Source organism: Lissotriton vulgaris, chromosome 7 (genome assembly GCF_964263255.1).
Source record: "Lissotriton vulgaris chromosome 7, aLisVul1.2, whole genome shotgun sequence".
Lineage (NCBI taxonomy): Eukaryota > Metazoa > Chordata > Amphibia > Caudata > Salamandridae > Lissotriton > Lissotriton vulgaris.
In genome coordinates, this window is record NC_141695.1 from 1,441,511,562 (window position 1) to 1,441,534,887 (window position 23,326).

General features: G+C 43.5%; 1 protein-coding gene across 2 annotated transcripts in view; it reads right to left on the bottom strand.

The window, feature by feature from the left end:
• Positions 1 to 20,887: 20,887 nt before the first annotated feature.
• LOC147705801 (transmembrane protein 272-like) overlaps positions 20,888 to 23,326 on the bottom strand; it is a 144,092-nt gene continuing 141,653 nt past the window's right edge. For both annotated transcript variants that reach the window (XM_086928983.1, XM_086928984.1), the window contains exon 6: positions 20,888 to 21,236. In XM_086928983.1, the coding sequence (XP_086785109.1) occupies positions 20,953 to 21,236 (284 nt within the window). In that variant the 3' untranslated portion in view covers positions 20,888 to 20,952. The remainder of the gene's footprint in view (positions 21,237 to 23,326) is intronic.

Sequence of the window (23,326 nt, forward strand, 5' to 3'; positions counted from 1 at the left end):
GGAAAATATGTAAATGTCTCTAATGGGGACAAGTTCTTGACAATAGTGGGAGGGAGTTGCTCACATGTGGGCGAGAGTTCCCCTGCAGTCACAAGTCGGGGGTGGGGTGGTACCCAGTTGTTGTGAGTTGAAGGACCCACATATAGCAGAGGCAAATAAGTTCACAAAAGTCCTGCGCTAAGAAGCATCCACACAGGGTGCCCACATTTTGTCAAAATGCAGCAGGGTAGACTCTATGGTTGCAGTGAGCTTTTCCATCCCTAGTTGATACCACATTTTGTGCAGCTAGTGTGTGGGTTGGTTTATTACCTCTCTGCCCCAGTGAGTCAGGATCACTTTTTTTGCTGCACAGAGGGCAAGCAAGAATGCCTTTCCTTTTAGGATGGTAGGGTGTAGGTTTGGACATTGGGTAGGCCGAACAGGATGTAACTCACAAAGTGGGGGAGCTCTGTGTCAAATGTTTATTTAATGTTGCGTTGGACCTCGTCCCAATACTGGTATAGCTTGGGACGGCGCCATAGATGATGGGTGAGCTTGCCAGACTCTCCACAGGAGCGCCAACACCTGTCCGCCGCAACGTGTCTCCATGCTGTCAATCTGGCTGTGGTGTAGTACCAGTAATGGGTGATTTTTAGTAGTTTCCTGTGCCGCTGATCAGTGAGCAGAGGAGTGGGTTCTGCGAAGGATATCCACCCATTGTTTAGGTATGAAAGTGTGCTCATGCTCGGCTTTGCATCTGGTCTGAGCTGGGGATTTTGAAGACTTAAAAGGTTTCATGAAAAAGCCACAGATGTCAGAGAGCAGTTGTTTATCACTAGCAGCGGTTACCACCTATCTTTTGAACAGACTCAGAGCCTCATTTACGAGGTTTTGGCACAGGTCAGCACTGCAAGGAATGTTGCTGCATTGCCCTGCATCAAAAGAAAAGGGCAGGAATGCACATAATCTGTGAGCGCTTCCCCTCTTCAAACCTGGTCTTGATGCTCTGTCTGACTCAGTGTTGGGAAAAATCGCTTGCTGGTTCCAATGTCCAGTGCTAGATTCCTGCTCTGTTGCTGCCATGGAGTCTCTGAGTTGCCAACAACGGAAGCAAAGTAAGTAAAAAAGTGCTTTCTCTGTACATGTGTGTCAATCAGAATAAGTGAAAGTGAGAAAGTGAGTGTGAGGAGGTGAGTGAAGGAGTGTGAGTGCTTTAGGAGTGAGTTATTTAAGATAGCGAGGGAGTAAAAGTGAATCAGGAAAGTAGCTATCAATGGTGCAGCAGGTGTAATGGCACTAGGGCCGAAAGTGTGTGAAAGGGTTAGTGTGTGTATGTGTATTAATACGTGAGTGAGAACCAGTAAGTATGAGTACATTTGTGTAAGTAACAGTGAGTGGAAGTGAGTATGAGTGAAAACGAGTAAGTGAAAAAGTGTGAGCTGGAGTGAGTGATGGGGACGAGAGTGAATGTGAGGGATTGAGTATTTACAAAGTTGAGCGATTGTGAGTAGGTATGTGTTTGTTAGAATATTTTAAGATTGTGAGTCTGCCGCTGGCCATGGGAAACTCAATATGATTCTGGGCATATGGCTGCACTCAAGGTAACAAACTGCGCTGACATATCGTAAATCATTCTTGGCATAATGAGCCCCACCCATGGCAAAATGCAGGCCCTGCCATACCAAAAGTAATTCTTGGCATAGTTTCCTCTGTTGAAAAATGCTGTCACTTGCATACTGGAGGAAACTCTCGGTATGCAGGCACACGTGGCAAAATACTGGTACTCGAACAATGCAGGTATTTCTTGGCATAGGGGAGGTCATCCAAGGCTAAATGCAGAACCTGAAATACTGTAAGTAATTATTAACATAAGGGTAAAATTGCTGGTGCTTACATACAGGATGTAATTCTTTGCATCCGAAAGGCAGCCACAGCTTTTTGAGGGTCGGGGGAAGCAAACTATGATGACATGCTTGCTCTGAAATACTAGAGGTAATATGTGGCATGTGCATCATACTTGGAATATGGCCAATATCAATAACATAATTCTGACACTGGAAGGTTGTGAGTAATTTCTACCGTTAGGGTTAAACATAACAAAATGCTGACAAATGGGCCAATGAAGACAATTCATAACATACAGGGAATGCTCAAAGCAAATTTTGAAAACAAGGTCAGCAGTCACTGCAAGTCTGTTACATTTCCATTTCACGTACATGAATAATAATAATAGGAAGGAACAGCATTTCTGGGTAAAGAAGGAACTGAGAACTGAGGAGAGTGAAGAAGTTCATATGAAGGTAATGAACATGAACAAGCACAACAGTAAAGAAGCGCCCAGATGCAGGCATCTAGAGGAAGAACCAGTAGCCTGAAATTCAGTGATCATAGATCTTTTAAACTGAATAAATCCAAGTTACATTGCCATAGCTGTGAGTTTCACTTGATTGTGCTGTATGACACGCAAGGGCAAGCTATGCTATATTTGTTACTAAAATTATTGTTATAATTGTATTTATTATTCTTATGACACAGCTTCAGATAATTCTGCTGGTTTTATGACACATTCACACAAACATGGCAACGGTTACCACTCACACCCATGCATCTGGATTGCATAGTTGCTTGAAAGCTATCACTCAATAGGTATACATTTTCACAATTATTTTGTTACAACATTGCCATCTAGTGGTACAGCTTGAGAAAGCAGTTGTGTTTTTCGAAATCGAAATATATATCTAGGTGTTTATAAATTAATCGTCGGTATATCCTATCTGTCTAACTGGCAACTCAATACAACAAAGTACAAAATCACAATTTTAACATACTTTGTAGCTGGTTATCTTCAGGGTATCCATCGCATTAGTGGATAAATGTATATGTGGGAGAGGGAAAAGAAGGGAAACGTGATGCCATAAAAGGGTAGTAAAACATGAAAACGTGAATTAATTACATTTTCTAGACTACTCGAGCCTTTTCTAATGGCAGGTCCTCTTAACAAACCATTGTTCAGTTCACACACTTTCCATTGTCCCCAGCCCCGGTTGTATTTTTCACACCCCTGAGTTATTATCAGGCTCCAAGAAGGCGGCGATTGCCTCTGGTGTATTAAGGTTGTACAAACAGTGCCGGTCCTAGGCCTTCTGAGGCCCCGGGCGTAAGAGAAGATGTGAGGCCCCTCCACGTGACATCACAGAAAGTGACTTCGCAGGACTTTTGATCTTAGTTATTTGGCATCAGTGAAGCAAACTAATGTGCGCAATAGGTGATCGAATGGCATAAGCACCATAAAGTCACAGGATCATGATCAGACACCACCACCACCACACTTCAACTCATACTAATGCAGACAAAGTGAGAGAAGACCTCACTGGCGGAGAAGGTGAGCAAGGAGGTGAAGAAAAAAGTAACACTACAGGACGTATCTGACTAGGAAACGTCCCTTGGTGACTCATCTTGTTCATAATTAAGGCTTCCTGTTAACCGTTTTTACTGATTTTGACAGATAAATACAGACAGAAAACATTTCTTTTCTTGTCTGTATTTATTTTTAAATGTGGACAAAAACAGAAATTGGGTTGCTTTTAGAGTAACTCCAAATACTGTCTGCCATGGATGCCAGGCCTGTGGATTGATAGGTTATGGGGCTAAAAAAGAAAGGAATTTTAGTAAAGAACCTTTAACAGAAGTAGATATGCACAAGGTTCATTTAGCGTATTTCATTTTAAGTGCATTGATTTATCTTTTGCAGCCAGTGTTTACAGCATTGAAACATGAAAGGCATTCAATTATGATAGCATATTTACTGGTTAAATAAATGTGGAAATATAGGAATTTCAGCTTCATTTTTCCACAAAACCATAAATAAATATGAATAAGATTGGCCACAAAAAAATGTGGATAAATACAGACAGAAATGCCCCATAAAATAAAAACCATAAAACCGAAAGCCCTATTCATAATGTACCACATCTTACTGTAGAAAAACACACCTCACACCATACAAATTGTATTTGTACCTTTCACTGTAGTTATCAGAATTAAAATACACATCATGTCACATAAAAAGCTTTTTTGAGAGATTTTGAAAATGTAGTGCCTGGCGAAAGGAAAAAGAAGGGGGAAACTTCACTGATCTTTACAATACCTAAATTGACATTATTTCTGGTGCTCCTCCCTAGTACAGAAACAGTGGAATGTTCAGCTCTGCTGGGATTTGCATGAATGTGTACCATTTGTATGATTTTGATTTAGAAACTAGCTAGCATCATCAAAGGAGGAAAGGCCCAGTGCCCCATAAATCCACAGCCCGTCAGAGCTGCTCGATTTACACATTGTCTTCTCAGCATCGATCTTTAACTTAAGTTAGAATCACGTGGCGTGGCAGAGTTCTTCCTGAGCTAGACATCGGAAAGACAGACAGAAGCAACTACTGGTAAATTTACAAAAGAAGCGGTGTAATTATGTGGTAATATAATCCTAGGGTATGGGTTTGGATTCTTCTGTACAATAAGTGTGTAAGTGGGTCATTAGATGTACTCCAGTGACTGAGTCCTTTTTCCCTCACCTCTATTCCCAAGTTTATTTCGTTTCCAAGTCTCCTGGGTGCAGAAATACTCCAGTACAGAAGGCATTCCGACCTGTGCATCTAAATCTTCTAATCAAGCACAAAACCAGCATTGAGATACTTATGCATGCAGATGTATCACGAGCATTGGTGTTATTTATTTGTATTTATTTTGTTCTTGTACAGTGTGATCCTGACCTAGGCCAAGAGTGCTTTACGCAGCGGTTACATGACGTTTGTGGACACCAGAGGACATTATACAAGCAGCAAAGTCAACAACATTTTTTCAAGATCTAGAGCCAGATGTAGGTAAATCTAATTTACCGACTCATAAATACCGAATCATACCGAATCTGTATTTATGAATCGGTAAATTAGAAGGAGGGAGATGTAGGTAATTTTTTATTTTGAATTACCAAATCTGTAAGAGTCGGTATTTACCGAGTCGGTATATACCGAATCGGTATTCCCAGTTGATTCCTATGGGCTTTGGAGCCCATAGGAATCAATGGGAAATACCGATTCAGTATTTCCCGAATCGGTAAATACTGAATCCAGCAAGGGTGCCGGGGTGTCACTTTGACACCCTCTAGCACCCCAAGTGCAGGCTTGTGTGCCATGTGGCACACATACATGCCCTAAGGGCATATCTGTGTCACATGGCACATGTGTGCATGCACAGATGTGCATGCACACCTGAATTCGGTATTTTACCACCCAATAGGATTGGGTGGTAAAATTCCGACTCTTAAGGGCCTGTGGAACTCTGTGGAGGGCCACCTACATCTTGATTTACCGAATTCGGTAAGATTACAGATTCGGTATTTTGCAGAATCGGTAAATTTACCGATTCGGTAAATTTACCGATTCTGTAAAATAATGGCCCCTACATCTCAATCACCAATTACCGGTCGGTAACGGCCGAATTCGGCCGTTACCGACTGGTAATTGGCGACCTACATCTGGCCCTAAGTCATTTTATGGAGGCTCATACCAGTGCCACGGGATCAACGATCACACAGTGTGTCATTGTGAAGGAGGGAGCCTTGCGGATTTCGCCTGAGAGGGAGCTGAAGGTTTAGGGGCAGTTCCAGAGGAAGTGTGTTCCATGGTGCTGCTTTTCTTTCATTTTGGGAGGTTAAGTCTTATTAAGTGTATGTAATAATATAAATATAATACGATGGATTGAATGAACTGAAGCAGGGCTCTTACCTTAACCACACAGACTCAATGAGGAGGAGGACGGGGCCCCGCGACGACGTCGTCCGACTCCTGCCTGCAGCCCTGCCCGCCCCCTGCCCACGCAGCCCGCCGCCCGATCCGAGTTAGTCAGCCAGTGTGCCAGGTCACGTATGGCGTGTCGTGTGCGCATGCGGAGTGCGTCACACTGAGCGGGGGCTGGTCAGAAAATCATGTCCAGGGCCGTCATTGGTAGCGCTTTCGCGTGGTACCGATTGACGGCCCTGGGACCCACTGTCACCCATGAGGAAGATTCAAGGCCTGCGATGCCGGCGTCACGTCACCACCAGGGCACGCACACCACCACCAACCAAGCTAGGTGGTGGGGGGTGCGTGCAGGCGTCTTATTTGCGTGCGTGCGCTGTTGTTCCCAGTTCCCTATATTGTGCAGCCTGCGGCCCGGCCCCTGCGCGACTGCTGTGCTCACTCACTGCACTGGCAGCGCTTTCCCCATCATCATTTATTTTATTTATTACCGCAACTGCGGGGCCGGCGGTGGGGCCCTCCTGAGCGCGAGGCCCTGGCCAGCTGCCCATACCGCCCATGGCTAGGACCGGCCCTGTGTACAAATTGCCCTCGAAGGATATTTTAGACCAATTCACAACCTATGTAAGATAGTACTAGACTAGTACAGCTTACTACAAAATGTAATTAACAAACCTACAAGTCAAAATATCTACCGCTCCTATATTTTCTATGGCTTGATCCTCACACATGTATGTTTACTACTTAGTAGTAAATATGGAGAGACCAGTGGGAGTGACTGGAAAAAGGGGCTTAATTACTTATAAATAGGAGGGGTTTAGGAGTAGTAAGGAGTGATTCAGGGGAGGTTATGGAGTGATTTTAGAAAGGACATGCACTCTCCCACAAAAGATTATTTGCAAATAGAAATCCTAAAGTTACTACAGTAAAAACAGTCCCAAAAACAGTAGTAAATGCACCCCAGTTCAACTGAAGAAAGTAGAGCACCACACATGGCCAGCCACTGGTACTGCAACACTGTGCCATAGAAAATAAAGGAGGTAGGGGCTAAAATAAAAACAGCATTGGAAATAATGTCAAATACAATTATTGAAATTAGTAAAAAAATTATTACTATATATTTTAAATATTTTAATAACCCCATTTGAATTAAAAACTTAACGTAGCATACATTATCATTATAAGATAATTCGATTACTTTTATGTTTCCAAACTTTTTATTAAAGTTTTAGAACATACATATACCATACCTACATTCAAAAGGCCAGTGAAGGGGAAACTTGTGGGGTGGAAATCAACTCAGGAGAGATCCAGTGGGACAGGAGGAGGAGAAAGTACGGGGGTTGGGGGTCCAAGAGTAGAGGGAGCTTAAATAAGTGGATGAGGCAGGTAAAGGAAAATGTCCACATGTCTCTAATGAGGATGCATTCTTGACGATAGTGGGAGGGAGACGCTCACAGGTGGGAGAGAGTTCCCCTGCAGTCATGAGTTGGGTGGGGACTCCGATGTTGTGAGTCGAATGACCCACAGGTAGTGGAGGCAAATAAGTTCACTGAAATCTTGTGCCAAGAAGCACACACAGAGTGCCCACATTTTGTCAAACTGCAGCAGGGTAGACTCTCAGCAGTGAGCTTTTCCATCCCCAGTAGATCCCACAGTTTGTGTAGCCAGTCTACGTGGGTCGTGCCTCGTAAATGAGGCCACACATTTGCACCTAGTGTTAGAATAGACCTGGGATCTGGTGACCTAGTGTCAGACTGCTGTGTACCACCATTCTTCTTGAGCTTGAAGGCCACTGGAATCTTGCAGTTAGGCAAAGATCTGGAGGCCGGTATAGTCAAACAAGCCTCCCGGGGCTTCATTTATGAAGGTTTGACATACGGCAGCGCCACAAGGAATATTGCTGTGCTGCTCCACGTCAAAGCAAAAGGTCAGGAATGCATTGTATCAATCAGATATGGCGCATTCCTGTACTTTTTCCCTGTGTTGGTGCACAATGGGCTGCCGTGCGCAACGCCGGCAACTTTGCACCATGCAAGTGTGCCTGTGTTGCGGGGAAGACTATTTATGGGCAGAAAGGTAAACCTTCCTACACAAAAACAATAACCAGAGGCTTTTTCCTCATTCTATGTGTGCTGCAGAAGACAGATAGAAAAAGGAAAAATGAGGAGAAAGATATTTCTCCTCGTTGTGCCTCGGTGTAAGTTCTTGGCACTGCCTCAGATTTACGATTTCACGTAAATCTGGGCAGTGTCAAAAAGCCATGGATGTTGCTTGGAACACCCACAGCAACACACATGGAACGCCCCTTTCACGCAGTGTGCACATATTTACAAGGTCAGGAAAAGGCACGTAAAGTGGCTTTATGTAGCCTTTTAAATATGCCGGGGCACATTACGCCACTGGAACGTAAAAAAAGTGACGTTATGGCGGCCGCCGACCTCCTGGCAGGCTTGGTAGTCTTTTGCAGATTAAGCTGGTGGAAAGTAAGAGTTGCTAATAAGTAGTGTGAGTGGAGATACAGGTGAGGAGAATTCCTTCTTGACTTACGCTGTATCCCAGGCTGACACAGATGCTCGTACTACAAGGGAGGTGTATACCCCAGGTGATATGTGCTTCCTGGGGAGCTAAAGTATCTTCCAGATGGGGATGCCGCAACTGCCTGGTCCAGAAAGCACCAGTGCTTCTCCGTAAGGGGCCTCGCACAATCAAACATGTAGCGAAGTTGTGCAGCGAGGTGGTAGTTAATTAAGCTCAGGATCCCGAGGCCACCATTCAAGATGTCGCATATGCCCTCTTCCATGCCAGTTAAGGCCACTTACCTTCCCATATAAAGCTTTAGATGAGTTGCTGGAGTGTATGCAGTGTGCGGAAGGGGGGGGGGTTAGAGAGTTAGGGTCTGACTGATGTCCTGGGAGGAAAATTGTGTGGATCTGTGAGTGACCATAATCTCATCTGCATATAAGGTCAGTTTATGAGACTAGCCCCCCATAGCGATGCCCATAATTTGCTGGTTTGCCCTGATGTGTTCTGCCAATGACTTCATATACATGGCAAAGAGGAGCGGGGGCAGAGGGAAACGCTGCCGCATTCCCCTGTGGATTGCAAAGGTTGGGAGATGGTGCCATTCACCCTGACATGGGCGGTGGGCTGTGATAGCTATTCCTCATCCATGTCTGGAACTGTGGTCCCATATCCATCTTAGCTAATACGCTGTAGAGAAACGGCCAGTGGGCTCAGTTGAATGTCTTCTTGCATCAATGAAGACCAACAGTGCAGGTATTTGGGCACTTGAGAATTTATCTATCAGCTGTAGGAGGCGTTTGGTGTTGTTACTGTAAATCAACTCATGAATAAACCCAGTTTGATCTCACTCAATAAGGCCATATATATATGGATTAAATCTGGCTGCTAGGGTACTTTTAAAGATCTTGGCAGCGGCATCAAGGGGTGAGAGGCGCCAGTATGTCGAGCACTGAGTTGGGGCCTTCCCTGGTTTTGAAATTATTGTGAGCACTGCCTCGCTCATGGTAGGTGGAAGTGGGCTTGAGTTTCAAATTGAGGTCTACAGTCTTGAAAGAATTGGGGGCAGTTGGGGCCAAAAGCTCTTGTAAAAGGAAGGAGTGACGCCATCAGCCACAGCGGCTTTACCTAATTGAAGCTTAGCTATTGCCGTATGGACCTCCTGGGCTTGAATGTAATCGCCAAGTAGGGCAGCATCCCAGGGTGGTATGGCAGCGGTGGTGACATCAGCGAGGTGATCCGTGATCTCAGCTGGGTCAGCCGCTTCGGGAGAATAGATAGTTGTGTATAATTGTCTGAAAGTCTGAGCAATCCCTTAATCAGATGTTGCGGCTGGTCCTCTTTCCACCCGAATCTCAGCCATTCCAGCTTTTTAGTCTCAGACTCGTAGTTTGCATTCTGGGAGTCACCCCAGTTTGTTTCCCCCAGTATAGTATTTTTGTTGGGTCCATAGCAGTGCATATTCTGCCTTGTCGATATCCAGGGCTTTGAGTTGTTTTCTAAGGAAGGCTAGCTCTCGCTTGAGCTCTGTGATGGTGTTCAACTTCTGATGGAGCAAGTATTCACCCGTAATGCGACTTGCTTGTATTCAGTCCTCTCGACATAACGTTAATATACTAATGAACATGTTTTGACCTATTAATATTGCATTACATGACATTAAGTGAAGCTTGCATATGTACTTTTACTAACGATAATCCGCTTGCATTAATATGGCTGCTGCTACACTGGATTTCTTACTGCACATGCGTCTGTCACACTCACCAGACATGACGTACTTTCTGTTTTGGAGGGAATCTTTTGCTACTGCGCACTAGAACTAAGATGGCTGCTCTATGTCCTCACATGCAAGAAGCTTGCACTGCTGCTTTTGCTAAGCTGTTCATTCTGCTTAACTCTAACGCAATAGGTAAATATAAAATAATGGGAATGGAGTAGAGATAAGTGGTATACAGTGCATTCATTTAGTCTTGTCCTAAAACTGTTTCTTTCAATTCTTACATGTAATCACGCTTCTGAGCCTGAAATGTACCCGATACTTCATTTTGAAACCCACTGCACTCCATATTGAAACCTTTGAGCCTGCGCATCAGAGTCTGAAAACCAAAAAGTCATGGCATTGAATGAGTGCCAGGGACAGTCTTGACCAAGATGCGCCTGGGAACTTCACCTCCTGAACTCTACAGAGGAAACAGAATTTTTAAATGGACTACTTTGTAACCAACATTGATACATTCACTGCTGAGTGGAATAAAACATACATGGGAAAATAAATTGATGGGCAGGAACGCAAACAATAATATTCATTCTAAAAGTTTCATTTTGGTATGGTGTGATGACCTCTCCTCATTCTTTTGTCCAATCAAAATTGGGAATCCTTACACTTGCAACATTGGGGGGTGGTACACTGACCTGTAAAATAGTATAACTAGAGTAGGCTTAGCTAGTTAATTTGTCCATCCTGTCCGAATAGCTGACCTGTCACTGACCCAACTCACTCAATAGGTGATCGTGAGCAGAGGTGCATGCAGAGCACTCTGTCAGAAGATTCGATAACCCAATCGGGATTCGGGAGTAAGGGTGCTGGCGGAGCACTCTGTCGGAGAATTCAATAACCCAATTGGGGTTTGGCTGTTAGCTTCAGAGAGGGTTGTAGCGCTGGCGTAGCAACTTTAACTGTGGGTGCCGGTCTTAGCCGGTGGTGGTCCTGTCCTGATCCAAATCTGGTTGCACCAGACCGGATTTCTGGTCGGCACCTGTTATCTCGCTGGCACTTCCATTTTCGGGGTTCTGTCCTTTAAACTGACCCGTGGCCAGGGTTAGTTCTTCACACCATTCTAGGTAAATATTCTATGTGGGTATGTCATTTACTGTTTCATTCTCTCATCCCACCCTAATGTCAAATGTGTTAAGACTGCCTTATTAAATCTCTGCATATTTTCATTCTAATCGTTATTTTCCTAATTGAGAATTTTCTATTGTTCAGTTCTTGGATTATGACATTTTAAAGATTTTAGATAAAGAGTTTAAACCTTTCCCGAGTTGTGGTTATTTTATGAGTGCAAATGTTATTATTCTAGCTATTCTAATTCCTTTGATCCTTAGGACTTTAGGTACCGATGACAAGGATTGGTAAGTCAATGGTATAGGTCCTAAATGAACTTTATAAATCACTGACTAGGGTAAGTGCACTGGTTACCTGATTAAATCTCATCTTATGTTGTTTATGGGCCCAGGTGAATATGGTAATCTGAGTCGGGTAACCTGCGCGCTTTATCACTTCTAAGGCATGACCTCTCCCTTCGAGGTCGGCTTTCTTATTTTTTCTAGTTTTGTTGAAGTGAACTGAGATGACCTGGAAATAGCCTTGAAGGACAGCTTTCTGAGTCACCCCCAGAAGAGGGATTGGGGTTTCTAGTGTGTCATTGAGTTGAAGATAGTGTTGGATGTGCAGCCGTTATTTCTTTGCACGTAAAGTCGTAGCTGAGTAGCTTGTCATTTAAACGCCACGATAGGCAAGGTGCTAGAGATTAGGGAACTGTGGAGGCGAGCCAGATAGGTGCATGGTCAGGGAGTGTAGCCACTCCTACATCAACCTGAAAAGTCATGGTACAGATGTGGAGGGAAGCTAGGAAATATTTCAATCTGGCATAAGTCTGATGAGCATCAGAGAAGAGGGTATAGGCTCTTATCACTGTATGGCGTATCTGCCATACATCCGTAAGATCTATTCCCCGCAGCCAGTCTACCCCCTTGAGAGTGCTTGAGTCTGTTCCACCCTTTGGACAGAGCAGTCCATTTGGGAGTGCTGGATGAGGTTATAATCCCCTTCTATCAGGAGATCTTTATCCGGAGAGAGGAGAGCCTGGCTGAGTGCTGCAGTAATGAATTGCGGCTGATGGTCGTTGGACCCGTACAAGGAGACCAGAGTGAGACTATTGGTCATATGTGATTCAAAGGGATATTATGTGCCCCGGGATTTTTGCCTGAGGCCCCAAATTACACCCCTGAATGTATTGGAGAATTGGATGGCCAAAGCTGCCTGTTTAGCAAGGCTTGAGGAGAAATACTGGGTCAGGAAACATTTGGATCACAATCTTTTCCAATCGTGCTTGAGGAGATGAGTTTCCTACAAGAGATAGATCTTTCAATTTGAGTCTTGCAGGAAGGAAAGTGTTGCCAGGCATTTCACTGGTGCATTAAGACCTCAAACATTAAGGCTAAGTATTTTCACCATACAGAAGAGTTGCAGTTGAACTATAGGGCTGGAATCCACGTTTATCGGTTATTAGAACTCGTCAGACTCACTGGGCAGATGCACACCATGAATAGGCCAATGGCCTGAGGGTTGGGGCAGAAACAGGAAAGTCTCAAACTGGGAGGCAGAAGAGCAGGAATTCCCTCAGCTATCTGGATAGGGTGATGTTACCAACACGCCTTTCCTGGGCAGCTTCAAAGGAATTGTTGAGAGAGATTGAGGTCTCTGATATGTGGCCCTAAGCTTTGAGTGGGCACTGCTAATGAAGCGGGTAGAGGAGCTCAGAGCATTTTCTACGAGAGTCAGCATCGTTTGGACCACAAACCTTCTGTCGCAGAGGCCGCTGTCAGCGAGGGCCAACTCCTTATACAGGGTTGAGGCTTTTTCAAGTCAGCTCTGGGGTATGAATCCAGGGAAGCTGAATCCAACCCCAAAATCATCCGGACCTTTTCCATGGTGCGGACTGTCCTTGTCTCCTTGTCCCAGACGAAGAGCAGCTTAAAGGGATGGCCCCATCTGTATTTGCCGCCCTTGTTGCTGAGCGAAGTGGTCACCTCACAAAGCTCGCAGCGGAGGGTGGTGAGAGAGGTGTCTAAATATAGCCATACCTTGTTGCCCTCTAACATGAGGCGGTTGTGTGCTCCCGCTGCAGCCAGAAGGGGGTCTTATTGCTTATAATAGTGGAGGGAAGCTAGAGTGTCTTAAGGTATACCAGGAGACTTGGCCGGGTATGCCGCTGTGGGTGCGGTTGAGGATGGTGTCTGTGTTTGTGTCTGGAAGGTGAGGAAGGAGTGGTTTTTAGAGGTGTATGACCAGGCCTTCAAGATCTCCATTCTCTGTGCTAAAAGAGATATTCTCAATTCTGATGTTGGAGCTGCATATTCGGTTTTCTTGGTCCTCCAGTTGTAAGCACAAAGCAAGATTCTGCTCCTGCAGATCCAGGATTGCTCACCTGTGGTGTCTAGCTCCTCTTCTTTGGCATTGCTCCTATCATTTAGGGTGGCTACGCATTGGCCTAAGTCTGCCATATCCCTACAAAGCTCCTTCATGTCCACTGTGATTTCATCCTTCAGGGTAGCAGAGTCATCCCATAATTTGTTGAAGAGAGACTCAAGGAAGGAGTGTGTGATGGGTGCCTCAGCAGTCTTCTATTCTTCAAGCATCTGAGGAGAATCGTGGCAGCGCTGTCTGGAAGCCGCACCTCAGGCAGTGGGTCCAGTTTTCTCATGGTGACTTTAGCCAGTATGTCTTTCAGGGTGGCATCTTTTCTCAATGTATGGGTAGCCATTGCAGGCGTCGCGCTGCTCTGGTCTGGTACTATGGGATGCGGTTGCATCAGTTAAGTAGAAAGGATGTCGGAGGGTGAGGAGGGGGGCTGTGAAGGTACTGTGGGAAGTTGTTAAGAAGCTAGGCAGTGTTTCTCAGTCAGTTCCCCCTCCTGTGACAGTCCCACTCACTCGTTGTCTGCACACTGGTGGGTCCCAGACCTCCCCTGAGCTGGCACTGGGTCTCTCACCACGATCGATGGGCACTCCGTCTGACCGGACTCGTACTTCTGGTGACCCTCCTCAGGAAAATTTTAGCGCCCTCTGGCATGGACCATGGCAGGTGACACTCATGGACCCCACAGAGTGGATGGAGTGGGGCCTCCAAGTCACTCCAATGTCCCTATAAAGAGGCTGCCGAGTGTATAATGGCATCGGGCCTGCCCAGAGCACATGCCCGCTGCTAGGCCTCATCAGCCGCCAATGGGGATCCAGTGGGAGCTCCAGCTGTGGCTAGTGCGGTCTCTGATGACTCTTGAAGGCAGCAGGGGAGTGGCCTGGTCCCGGGGGGATGGACTGATGCAGCCCCGGGCTAAACCACACTGGGTTTGGTCCCAGCAGAACACTCGGGCAGTAGAGCTGCGTGGCATGGTGCCTGCCATCTTGGGAGCAGGTAGGGTAATTACTGTGATCACTGCTGGGCACCCATGGCCCCACAGTGGCCCACCACTTCTGTACTGAGTCAATGCGAGCTTTGCCACCCGCCCATAAAAAAACGGGAACACTTGGGCAGTGGCTTGTGCAGTTTGGGGTGTCAGCACCACGGAGCGCGACAGGAAAGCTCCTATGCGGTTGCCATCTTGGACATGCCTCCCATTCGATTACTTTTAATTAAGTCTGTACATCACTTTTATTAATTAATACACAATAAAAGTATATATATATATTTAACTGCTACATATGCCCAAATGCCATGAAGGGCATGTGTGACATCTCTATAGAAATGGATTCTAGTATTACTAATCACACCCCTAACCATCATTTTATACACTCAAACTCAGGGGACTTACTAAATAATATTTTAGCTTCTTTTAATTTATAATTCGCTAATAATTTAACCCTCCCACCTAGACCTTTTGAACCCAGTTTCCATGGCAGAGGTATAAATTCGACTATTGATTTTATTCTTTTTTCACAGATGTATGCCCCTTTAATATCCTCGTGGAACACTTTGGATTATTTATATGGGGATCACTATCCTTTAGCCTTATCTATCGTGTTGCCCTCTCCAGTTTCTATGCATACCAACAATCCCAAAACCAATTATGAGCTACCAATTGTTATGGGTTCTCAAAATGGATATACCATCAAATGGGAGAAAATCAATCCTAGTAGACTGTTGAAGGACTTATTGACGATGAGGTGGGAGGAGATACATATCTGCCTCTCCTTAAATGAACTGCCCCACTCCGTCCGAGACGCCTTCTTGAGTATACAGATCAGCCTCAGAAAATTGCTTACACGACAGTTTAAGGCGGGGCCCATCCCCTCCAAAGTCTGGTTTGATAAACATTGCTCTATAGCTTTAAAGACATTAAAGAATCTGTTGCACAAAACTCCAAAACCAATCACGGAGCTTCGGCAAGCCAGACTTAGTTATCGTATGGCTATTAAAAATAGAAAAAAAGTATTGAAGGAGGAAGCATGGCAAAAATTGGTGTCAACCAGCAAAAATCGAGATCTCTCGGCCTTCTGGAAATGTATAAATACCCCACTCCCTTGGGTAAAGATGCCGGAGAGAAATATTGACCTTGCAATTGATGGTGAAACGTGGGCTGCTTATTTTCAAAATCTATATAGTCAACCCACATCGACGACATCAGAACCAAAGACCTCATCATCTTTAGACCTCCTTGATGTAACGCATTCTAATATTGTCTTCAGGTGGGAAGAGGTGGAGATGGCGATAAGGGAGAGTCCAGCTGGTAAAGCACCAGGGCCGGACGCCATCCCCACAGATGTTTTCAAAGCAGAAATATCCTTTTGGGCACCAATATTGACATCTGCCTTGAACGCTGCAACTACGTCGGGCCACTTCTCTTCATGGGATGAGGCCGTAGTGATACCCATCTTCAAAAAGGGTGATAGGCATTCTCCATCTTGCTATAGGCCTATCTCCCTCCTCGATTCCCTAATGAAGATTGCAGGCCGCATTATTTTGAAACGTCTTGAAGTATGGGCAGCGGTGAAGAACATACTTTCAACACTCCAGTATGGCTTCAGATCAGGGAGAGGTACAGTAGAACAAACTCTGAACCTACATCTTATTATGTCCAAATACGTTGACACAAAAAATGGAAACCTGTATGTTACTTATGTGGACTTAAGCTCTGCTTTTGATTGTGTAAACCATGAACAACTTTGGGACATCTTGGAACTCTTGGAGTAGATCCATCAATACTCATCTTTATAAAGAATTTGTATAGAAACGCAGGAGCTAGAGTTAGATACGGCCCAAAAGGAGAGTGCTCGCCAAGATTCTCCATAAATAGAGGGGTTAGGCAGGGATGTATACTAGCCCCAATGCGTTTCTCCCTCTACATAAACGCAATAGGAGATCATTTAAAAAACTTCGAATGCGATTATCCCAAGGTGGCAGGGCAATCAATCCCTATCTTGCTCTATGCCGATGACGCAGCTATACTTTCACAAACTAGAGTGGGGTTACAAAAAGCAGTCACGGCATTCAGGGATTTCATGTACGATAAAAGCCTGAGAGTCAACACCAAGAAAACCTACTCAATGGTCTGTAATAAAAAGATAAACAAAAGATCACGCCCCATTCATATTGAGGAGCAAAGACTAGAGACAGTGGACAATTTCACGTATTTGGGCATTTCTGTAAATCGACACACATCTTGGAAGTCGGCAGTTAAAATGAGAAAACTTGCCCTTGTTAGAGCTGTTGGTGGGCTCAGAGACTTTGCCGGAAGAATAGGTGGGAGGCCTGTTAAACAGCTAATCATTTTATATAAAACAAAATGTATTTCAACAGCTATTTATGGGGCTGGCCTTTGGGGCATCGAAAAAAACATTACCTCTATTCAAATTGAGGAAAACAAATTCCTAAGGTATTTATTGGCAACACCTAAATCAACTTCCATATACATGATGCATATTGAGTTATATTTATCATTTATTTCTGATTTAATTAAAGTGGAACCCCCACTTTTGTGGCATAAAATCTGGACCACTACTGAAACAGACTTAAATCGCGAAGTGATACTGGACATTCTCAAACAGGAGAGGGTAAGACACACGAAATGGCTGGTCTATATTAAAAACTTTTTTGTGGAAATTGGTCACCCAGAGTACTTTTCTGATCCTTTGACCTTGGACTCTATATCAAGAAAAAACTTGAGAAAAACTCTATTGGATCACTTGGAGTCTAAAAGATGGAACCATCAAAAACAAAATACAACTCTCCAGGCGTACCAAAGGGTGACGCAGCACAAGGGGCTCCAAGCATACCTGTCTACAGATTTTTCTTGTTATGCTAGAATGCTCCTTGCCAGATTTAGACTGGGCTCTTTTTTTCGTCTTATAACTTTTCCAGTAGGAAGTGATTGGTCGCGAAATCTGATTTTCTGTCCATGTGATGATACCTCTGTACAGTCAAATATCCATACCATCTTATTTTGTACTTAATCTGCGATCCCCAGGAAAACATTATTAAAACCCCTACTAAAGAGATGGGGCCTGAGGTCTTGCAAGGACGCGTATGAGCGCTTACAGATGCTAGAGGATAAAGAAGTTATAGGTATCATGGAACAATACTTGAAGTTGCTGATTAAATTAAGGAAATCTCTGCAAGGCCCTACCTAAATATGCTGTTTTTTAGATCTTTTTTAATTAACTTTTAATCACCTTAAGATTGGTTCTCCTGATCTTGCTTTTTAAATGGTAATGATTTCTCCAATACACTTTTCTATTTCTATTTATTTATTTTAATGAATTGATCAAATTGTTTGTTTTATATCATTTCTGTAATTGTATGCTTGTATGATATTTTATGAAATATCGAATAAAGCTTATTTGAACCTTTTTGAAGTATATATTTTTTTTATTGTAGGAGGGATTTTTTTATTTTATTTAAACTTCAGATAAATAATTCGGAGCTTATCTAATATACTGAAAATATTTACATTTTTAATTGAAATTATGTTAATAGAGCTGTATTTTTGTAATTTGAATGTACATTTAAAATGCATGTATACAATTATTTACATTAATACCACCATAGAGAAATCTCCGCCATAGGGCATATTATAGAGGTATCTCCAAGCAAAGTGTTAATTTGTCAGAGTGAGTGCTTGTGCACTGATCAACACTTTCAAAGCTCCCCTTGTACATCTGCACAATGGCCACTAAATTATGTTCTGATATTACAATAAATCTACATGTCTTACATGCAGCTCAAGCACAGCACACATAACCTGGGTACAGCTGACCTTTTCATCAAATATCAGCATATAATCTGTTATTGTGTGCCGCAAGTCGCTAATTTTCTTGTCCAAAGATGCATCTGTTTAATTGGTGCAGGCTTTCAAGAACTTCATTAGGACTGAACCTCAAGGAACTAAAGTGTAAGGGCTGATATAGTGTTTGGCAACATTGTGATGGATATTCAGTCCACCTTATTACAAATGCATTTTACCTTGTGGCACACCTCATAAGGGGGACAGGATATTTGTCACATTTGTGACTGAGTATCCTTCCGCCAAACTCTACATCATGCACCAAATCTCTTCTATTCATTAGACCCCATTGATTTAGAGTGCAAACCCTCTCAAGCACTGTTTATGTGGCAATGACTGAAATTTGGAATACTCTCATAACACCCATGAATCTCCCTCCATTTCAGACATTTCTGAAAGTGCCTCAGGCCAATTTTTTTTTTTAGGGGCTAATTAAAGCTATGACAGTGTTTACTCTGTTCTTTCATGGTGCAGGGATTTATGTCCGCCACACTGATGGGCAGATGACGACCATATTTGAGATCACTGCCAGCTCAGCTGTAATCTATGTACTTTTAGAGAAACCATTGTGACCGTCGTTCTTCGGCAAGTACGAAATGTTTGGTGGATGGTCCCCATAGGTTTTGACACCTGTTAACCAATTTTGTTTTATTTTTCAAAAACAAATAACTAATGACCCTCATACCCGGGGAATTTTTCTTCTGGGCATAGGGAATTATTATTTTGAATTTTTGTGTTAGTCACTGCCAGGTTTTCCCAGGCAGTGAAAGCCAAAAAAAAAGGGGTGTAATACTATCAGTCCTAAATAGAGCGTGTGTTGTGATGTCCGTACTCTGATGGCCGGCACTCCGTCAGGCCACTAGAGTAAGCTTTTTGCCAATGGAGTCAATGGGGGAAGCACCAATGGAAATATGACAATGTGCCTGATTTACAATATGGTGGGCGGACCAAGTGTTTGTCATAAATATGACTGAGTACCATACCCGCCAGAGTATCCTATCCGCCAAACTCGAAATTGGGGCCTTAGGGGCATATTACCAAGCATAGCGATAATTATCGCTATTGCTTAGTTAGAGACAAAAATTTACCGCTGAGCTGCGGCGATTTTTACCGCAAATAAACCTTGGTATTACCAAGGTTTATCGCAAATGCGATAAAAATCGCCGCAATGCATGAATATCGCTGAAAAGTCAGCGATATTCATGCATTACCGAGCTAATGCTCTTAGCCATGTTATCCACCTCCCATTGGATAACATGGCTAAGAACTGCTCAGGGCAGGTGTTAGCTTTTGGAGATATTCGCTCTTAGCGCGAATATCTCCAAAAGTTGGTAATAGGAGATAGCGATGTTAGCAACTGTTTCCAGACGCTAACATCGTGGCACGCCCACTTTGCATGTCATTAGTGATAAATATCACTGACATGCAAAGCGGGGCCCAAGATGGTCGCTATCTCCTACTAGCTGTCGCTAACTGGTGTTAGCGACAGCTAGGTAATAGGGAGATAATTTTATCTCCGCTTTCTTGGCTTTTAAAGCCAAAAAAGCGGAGATAAACCCCCTTGATAATATGCCCCAAAGTCTTTAATAGCTCGTGTAAATCTGATTCTCTTCCTTGTTCATTTCAATATAACCTCTTGTGTATATATTCTCTTTGCTAACTTCAACAAACCTAGGGGCATATCTACAAACCTTTTGAGACTCCAGAGGATCACTTTTTTGTGATGCTCTGGTGGCACAATTTACAAACCTATACCTAGGAGTCAACACAAAGTAATTATGTGTTGTTTTGAATGGCCTCATAGATATGGAGTAAGCAAAGCAGCGCAAATCACTACATTGCCTTATTCTGCACTTGGGAGACGTTCCATGGGTGTTGCGATGGATCTTTGACACTTACCCACATTTACACGAGTCTGTAAACCCGAGGAAGGGCCAAAACCTTACGCCTCCCGAGGTGAGGTGTAATGAGGGAAAATAACTTTATTTCTCCTTGTTTTCTTCCTCTTTCTATGTGTGCTGCATCCTGAAAAAAACTGAGGAAAAACTCTCTGAGGTTTGTTTCTGTGCAGTAAGATACACCTTCCTGCACAAATTCAATCCTGGCAAGAGCAGAGGCACTGTTTTATAATGGTGCAAAAGTGCCTGCGTTGGCATTAGACTGCTGAAACAGCACCAGTGCAGGGGGAAAGGACAGGAATGCACTGTCTTGCATAAATACGATGCATTCCTGCCCTTTTACTTTGGCGTAGGGCAGCACAGCGAGCTGACTTGCTGCACTACGCTGTGCTGCCCTGTCCCACGCCAAATCCTCATAAAGGAAGGCCCTGATCTTAATACCCATTTTTAGGTATGACAATGAATCCCTTTTTCTATTTACCTCAACCTTTGCTTTTCTGACTTGTTTTCATTTTTATGGTATGTGAAGCGCTCAGATGCCCCTTTGACTTTCTGGATTGTGCTATATAGAAACTCTTATAAACAAATGGAACGAGTAGCTGTCGCATTCAACAATAAAACAAATAGGCGTTTGTGAGTTAAAAGACTACACATTTCTTTATTCAGTCAATGGCTTTTAAAGGTTCTCCCATATCTATTTTCAAACTTCAGGTATATTTTTTGCTTCTCTGACGACAATATTTACCACCTGAGAGAAGGCATTAAGAGGGACCGTGGAACTGGGAGAATAGCAATGAGTGCAAAGAGAACAGGAAGGGCAAGTAGAACATAAAGAACAAGGAGGGCGAGACGAGAAATACATTATGACGAGCAGAAACAGGAACAGGAGAAGCCATTGGATAACCAGGGTCAACACCGTGAACTGGTAGACAGTTGCGTGGCACATCTCATAGTTGCGGTAGTATGGAAAGGTCCAAAAGCTGCCTGCGCGAGAAACACAAGAAAAGGAAACTGGTTAAGGTGGCGGGACTGCTTTTTTTCCCAATGTTGGTTAGAACACTTAAACTTGGCCAATGAGAAGGCTTTATCCATTGAGATCAGTGCCGGCTTTAACGCAGGTGGCGCCTGGTGCGACATTTAGTTTTGGTGCTCTCACCCCCATGACATTCTCCTCTGATTTTGTCACTACCACTGGGCAAAAGTGCCCCATATCTCTCCAATCATAAGTTATTGCTAAACACAGTGTCCCCCCTGAGGTCAACGCCCCCTCCACTGGTCAGCTGCACCTGTAGCAGTGCCCCAAAACAGGCCGTGATTGAGATAAAAGTCCTAGTGTACAGAAAGAGAAGTGAACTAAGGCTTTGTGACTTCAATGAACAGATGGTAGTGGCACCTAGAGTTTATGGACCTACTTTACAAAGGGACTCCGCACTCGTGGTGGTGGCACTGCAGTCGTGGGCAAGTCTCCGTACTTGGGGAGGAATTATAGATTTGTATTATCCTGGAGTCTCCAATGCACTCCGTATGATTCCTTCCACCTTCCCCAAAATGTTACGGATCCTCCGTATTCTGTTTCAAACTGCATTTCTCTAATATATATTTGCATGTACAAACCCTGGGACCGATCCACAGAACTAACTTAAGACAAAATCCTAAACTTACTACCATTTACTCATTTTGGCATTCACAGAAGGCACTCATTGATGAGTAAGTGCCTTCTGTGAATACCAAAATGAGTAGTGCACTTACTCATTTTGGTATTCACAGAGGGCACTTACTTATCAATGAGTAAGGGCCTTCTGTGTATACCAAAATGAGTAAGTGCCTTCTGTGAACACCAAAATGGTAGTAAGTTTAGGATTTTGTCTTAAGTTACTTCTGCGAATCGGGTCCTACGTATATAATTGCCATATCTGCTGGGGAAACGGTCTGGTACCCTCCTTGTCTGCTTTGGGCTTAATAAAATATACAAAATAAATACACATGTTCCCTAATGTTATTTTTAACTTCTGACTTGTAGTACAAGAAGATTTCTTCAATCCCCAGCTGGCCATTAAATATTCAAATTCGTATTTATTTGTTCGCGGGGATATTAGTGCAAGGTTGCTTCACTTGCTATGCAAAATATTTCTCCAGACTTAAAAAAAAGATTTTTTATTAGAGAAGCAACCATCCCTTTTTGTGTATATACCATAACACACTTGGGTAAACACTGTAACAGCGATATTGCTAGCCAATATTTATGAGTGCAAAGTTAGTAGAAGTCCCAACATCATAGAAATTGCATCATCAATTAATCAGCAGTTAAAACATTTTTCCACCACCAAACTTCTGTTCCAATGCCATAGCGTGCAGTTCCATTTTGAAATGAATACATTTTAACTTTTATTTTATTTTAGCCAATGCATTACATCAGCATGTAAGAGAATCTGATAAGGGGGAACTGTCAGATAATTTCAGTGGGAACCTCAAGTTCAAGAAATGTCTCTTAATACCCACTAAAGTTCATGGATCTGGGGGTCCTGATGGAGTAATATGTTTTGACTACTTTGTGCATTCTTTAGGTATCTTGTTCACCCATTGTAGTTTGACCTCTAAAGCTGGGGACATAAATGATCAAGGTCTACCTCAACATCAGTATTCTCTATACAACAAAATCGGTTTGGACATCACCTTATTCTAATGCATTCATTAGCAACTTTCTAAATGCAATTTCTTTGTTATGATTTTCCATTTTTTTTTTAGCTCCAATTCCCATTTGTTCGTTTGTGATTCCAGTCTGCTGTAGGCTGTTGTAATCTCATTTGGTGTCCAGGGGCATGTTCGGGCTCACGGTCTGGACGCCTCAGGGCTGGAGAAGAGAGGGGTGTATTTGGGGGGGGGGGGGGGGTGTATGTGGGATTACTTTGAAGGGCCTATTTGATGTTATTTTCAATTGTGATCGGACAGATTCATGTCAGAGAGTTGTGATAGGAGAATAGGGCAACGTGTACCTGTTTGTACAGAGTGCTAAGTGGTAAAAATATCTCAGCAACAATAGTTCGCAGCTAAAATGATGACTAAAGAATAAATCT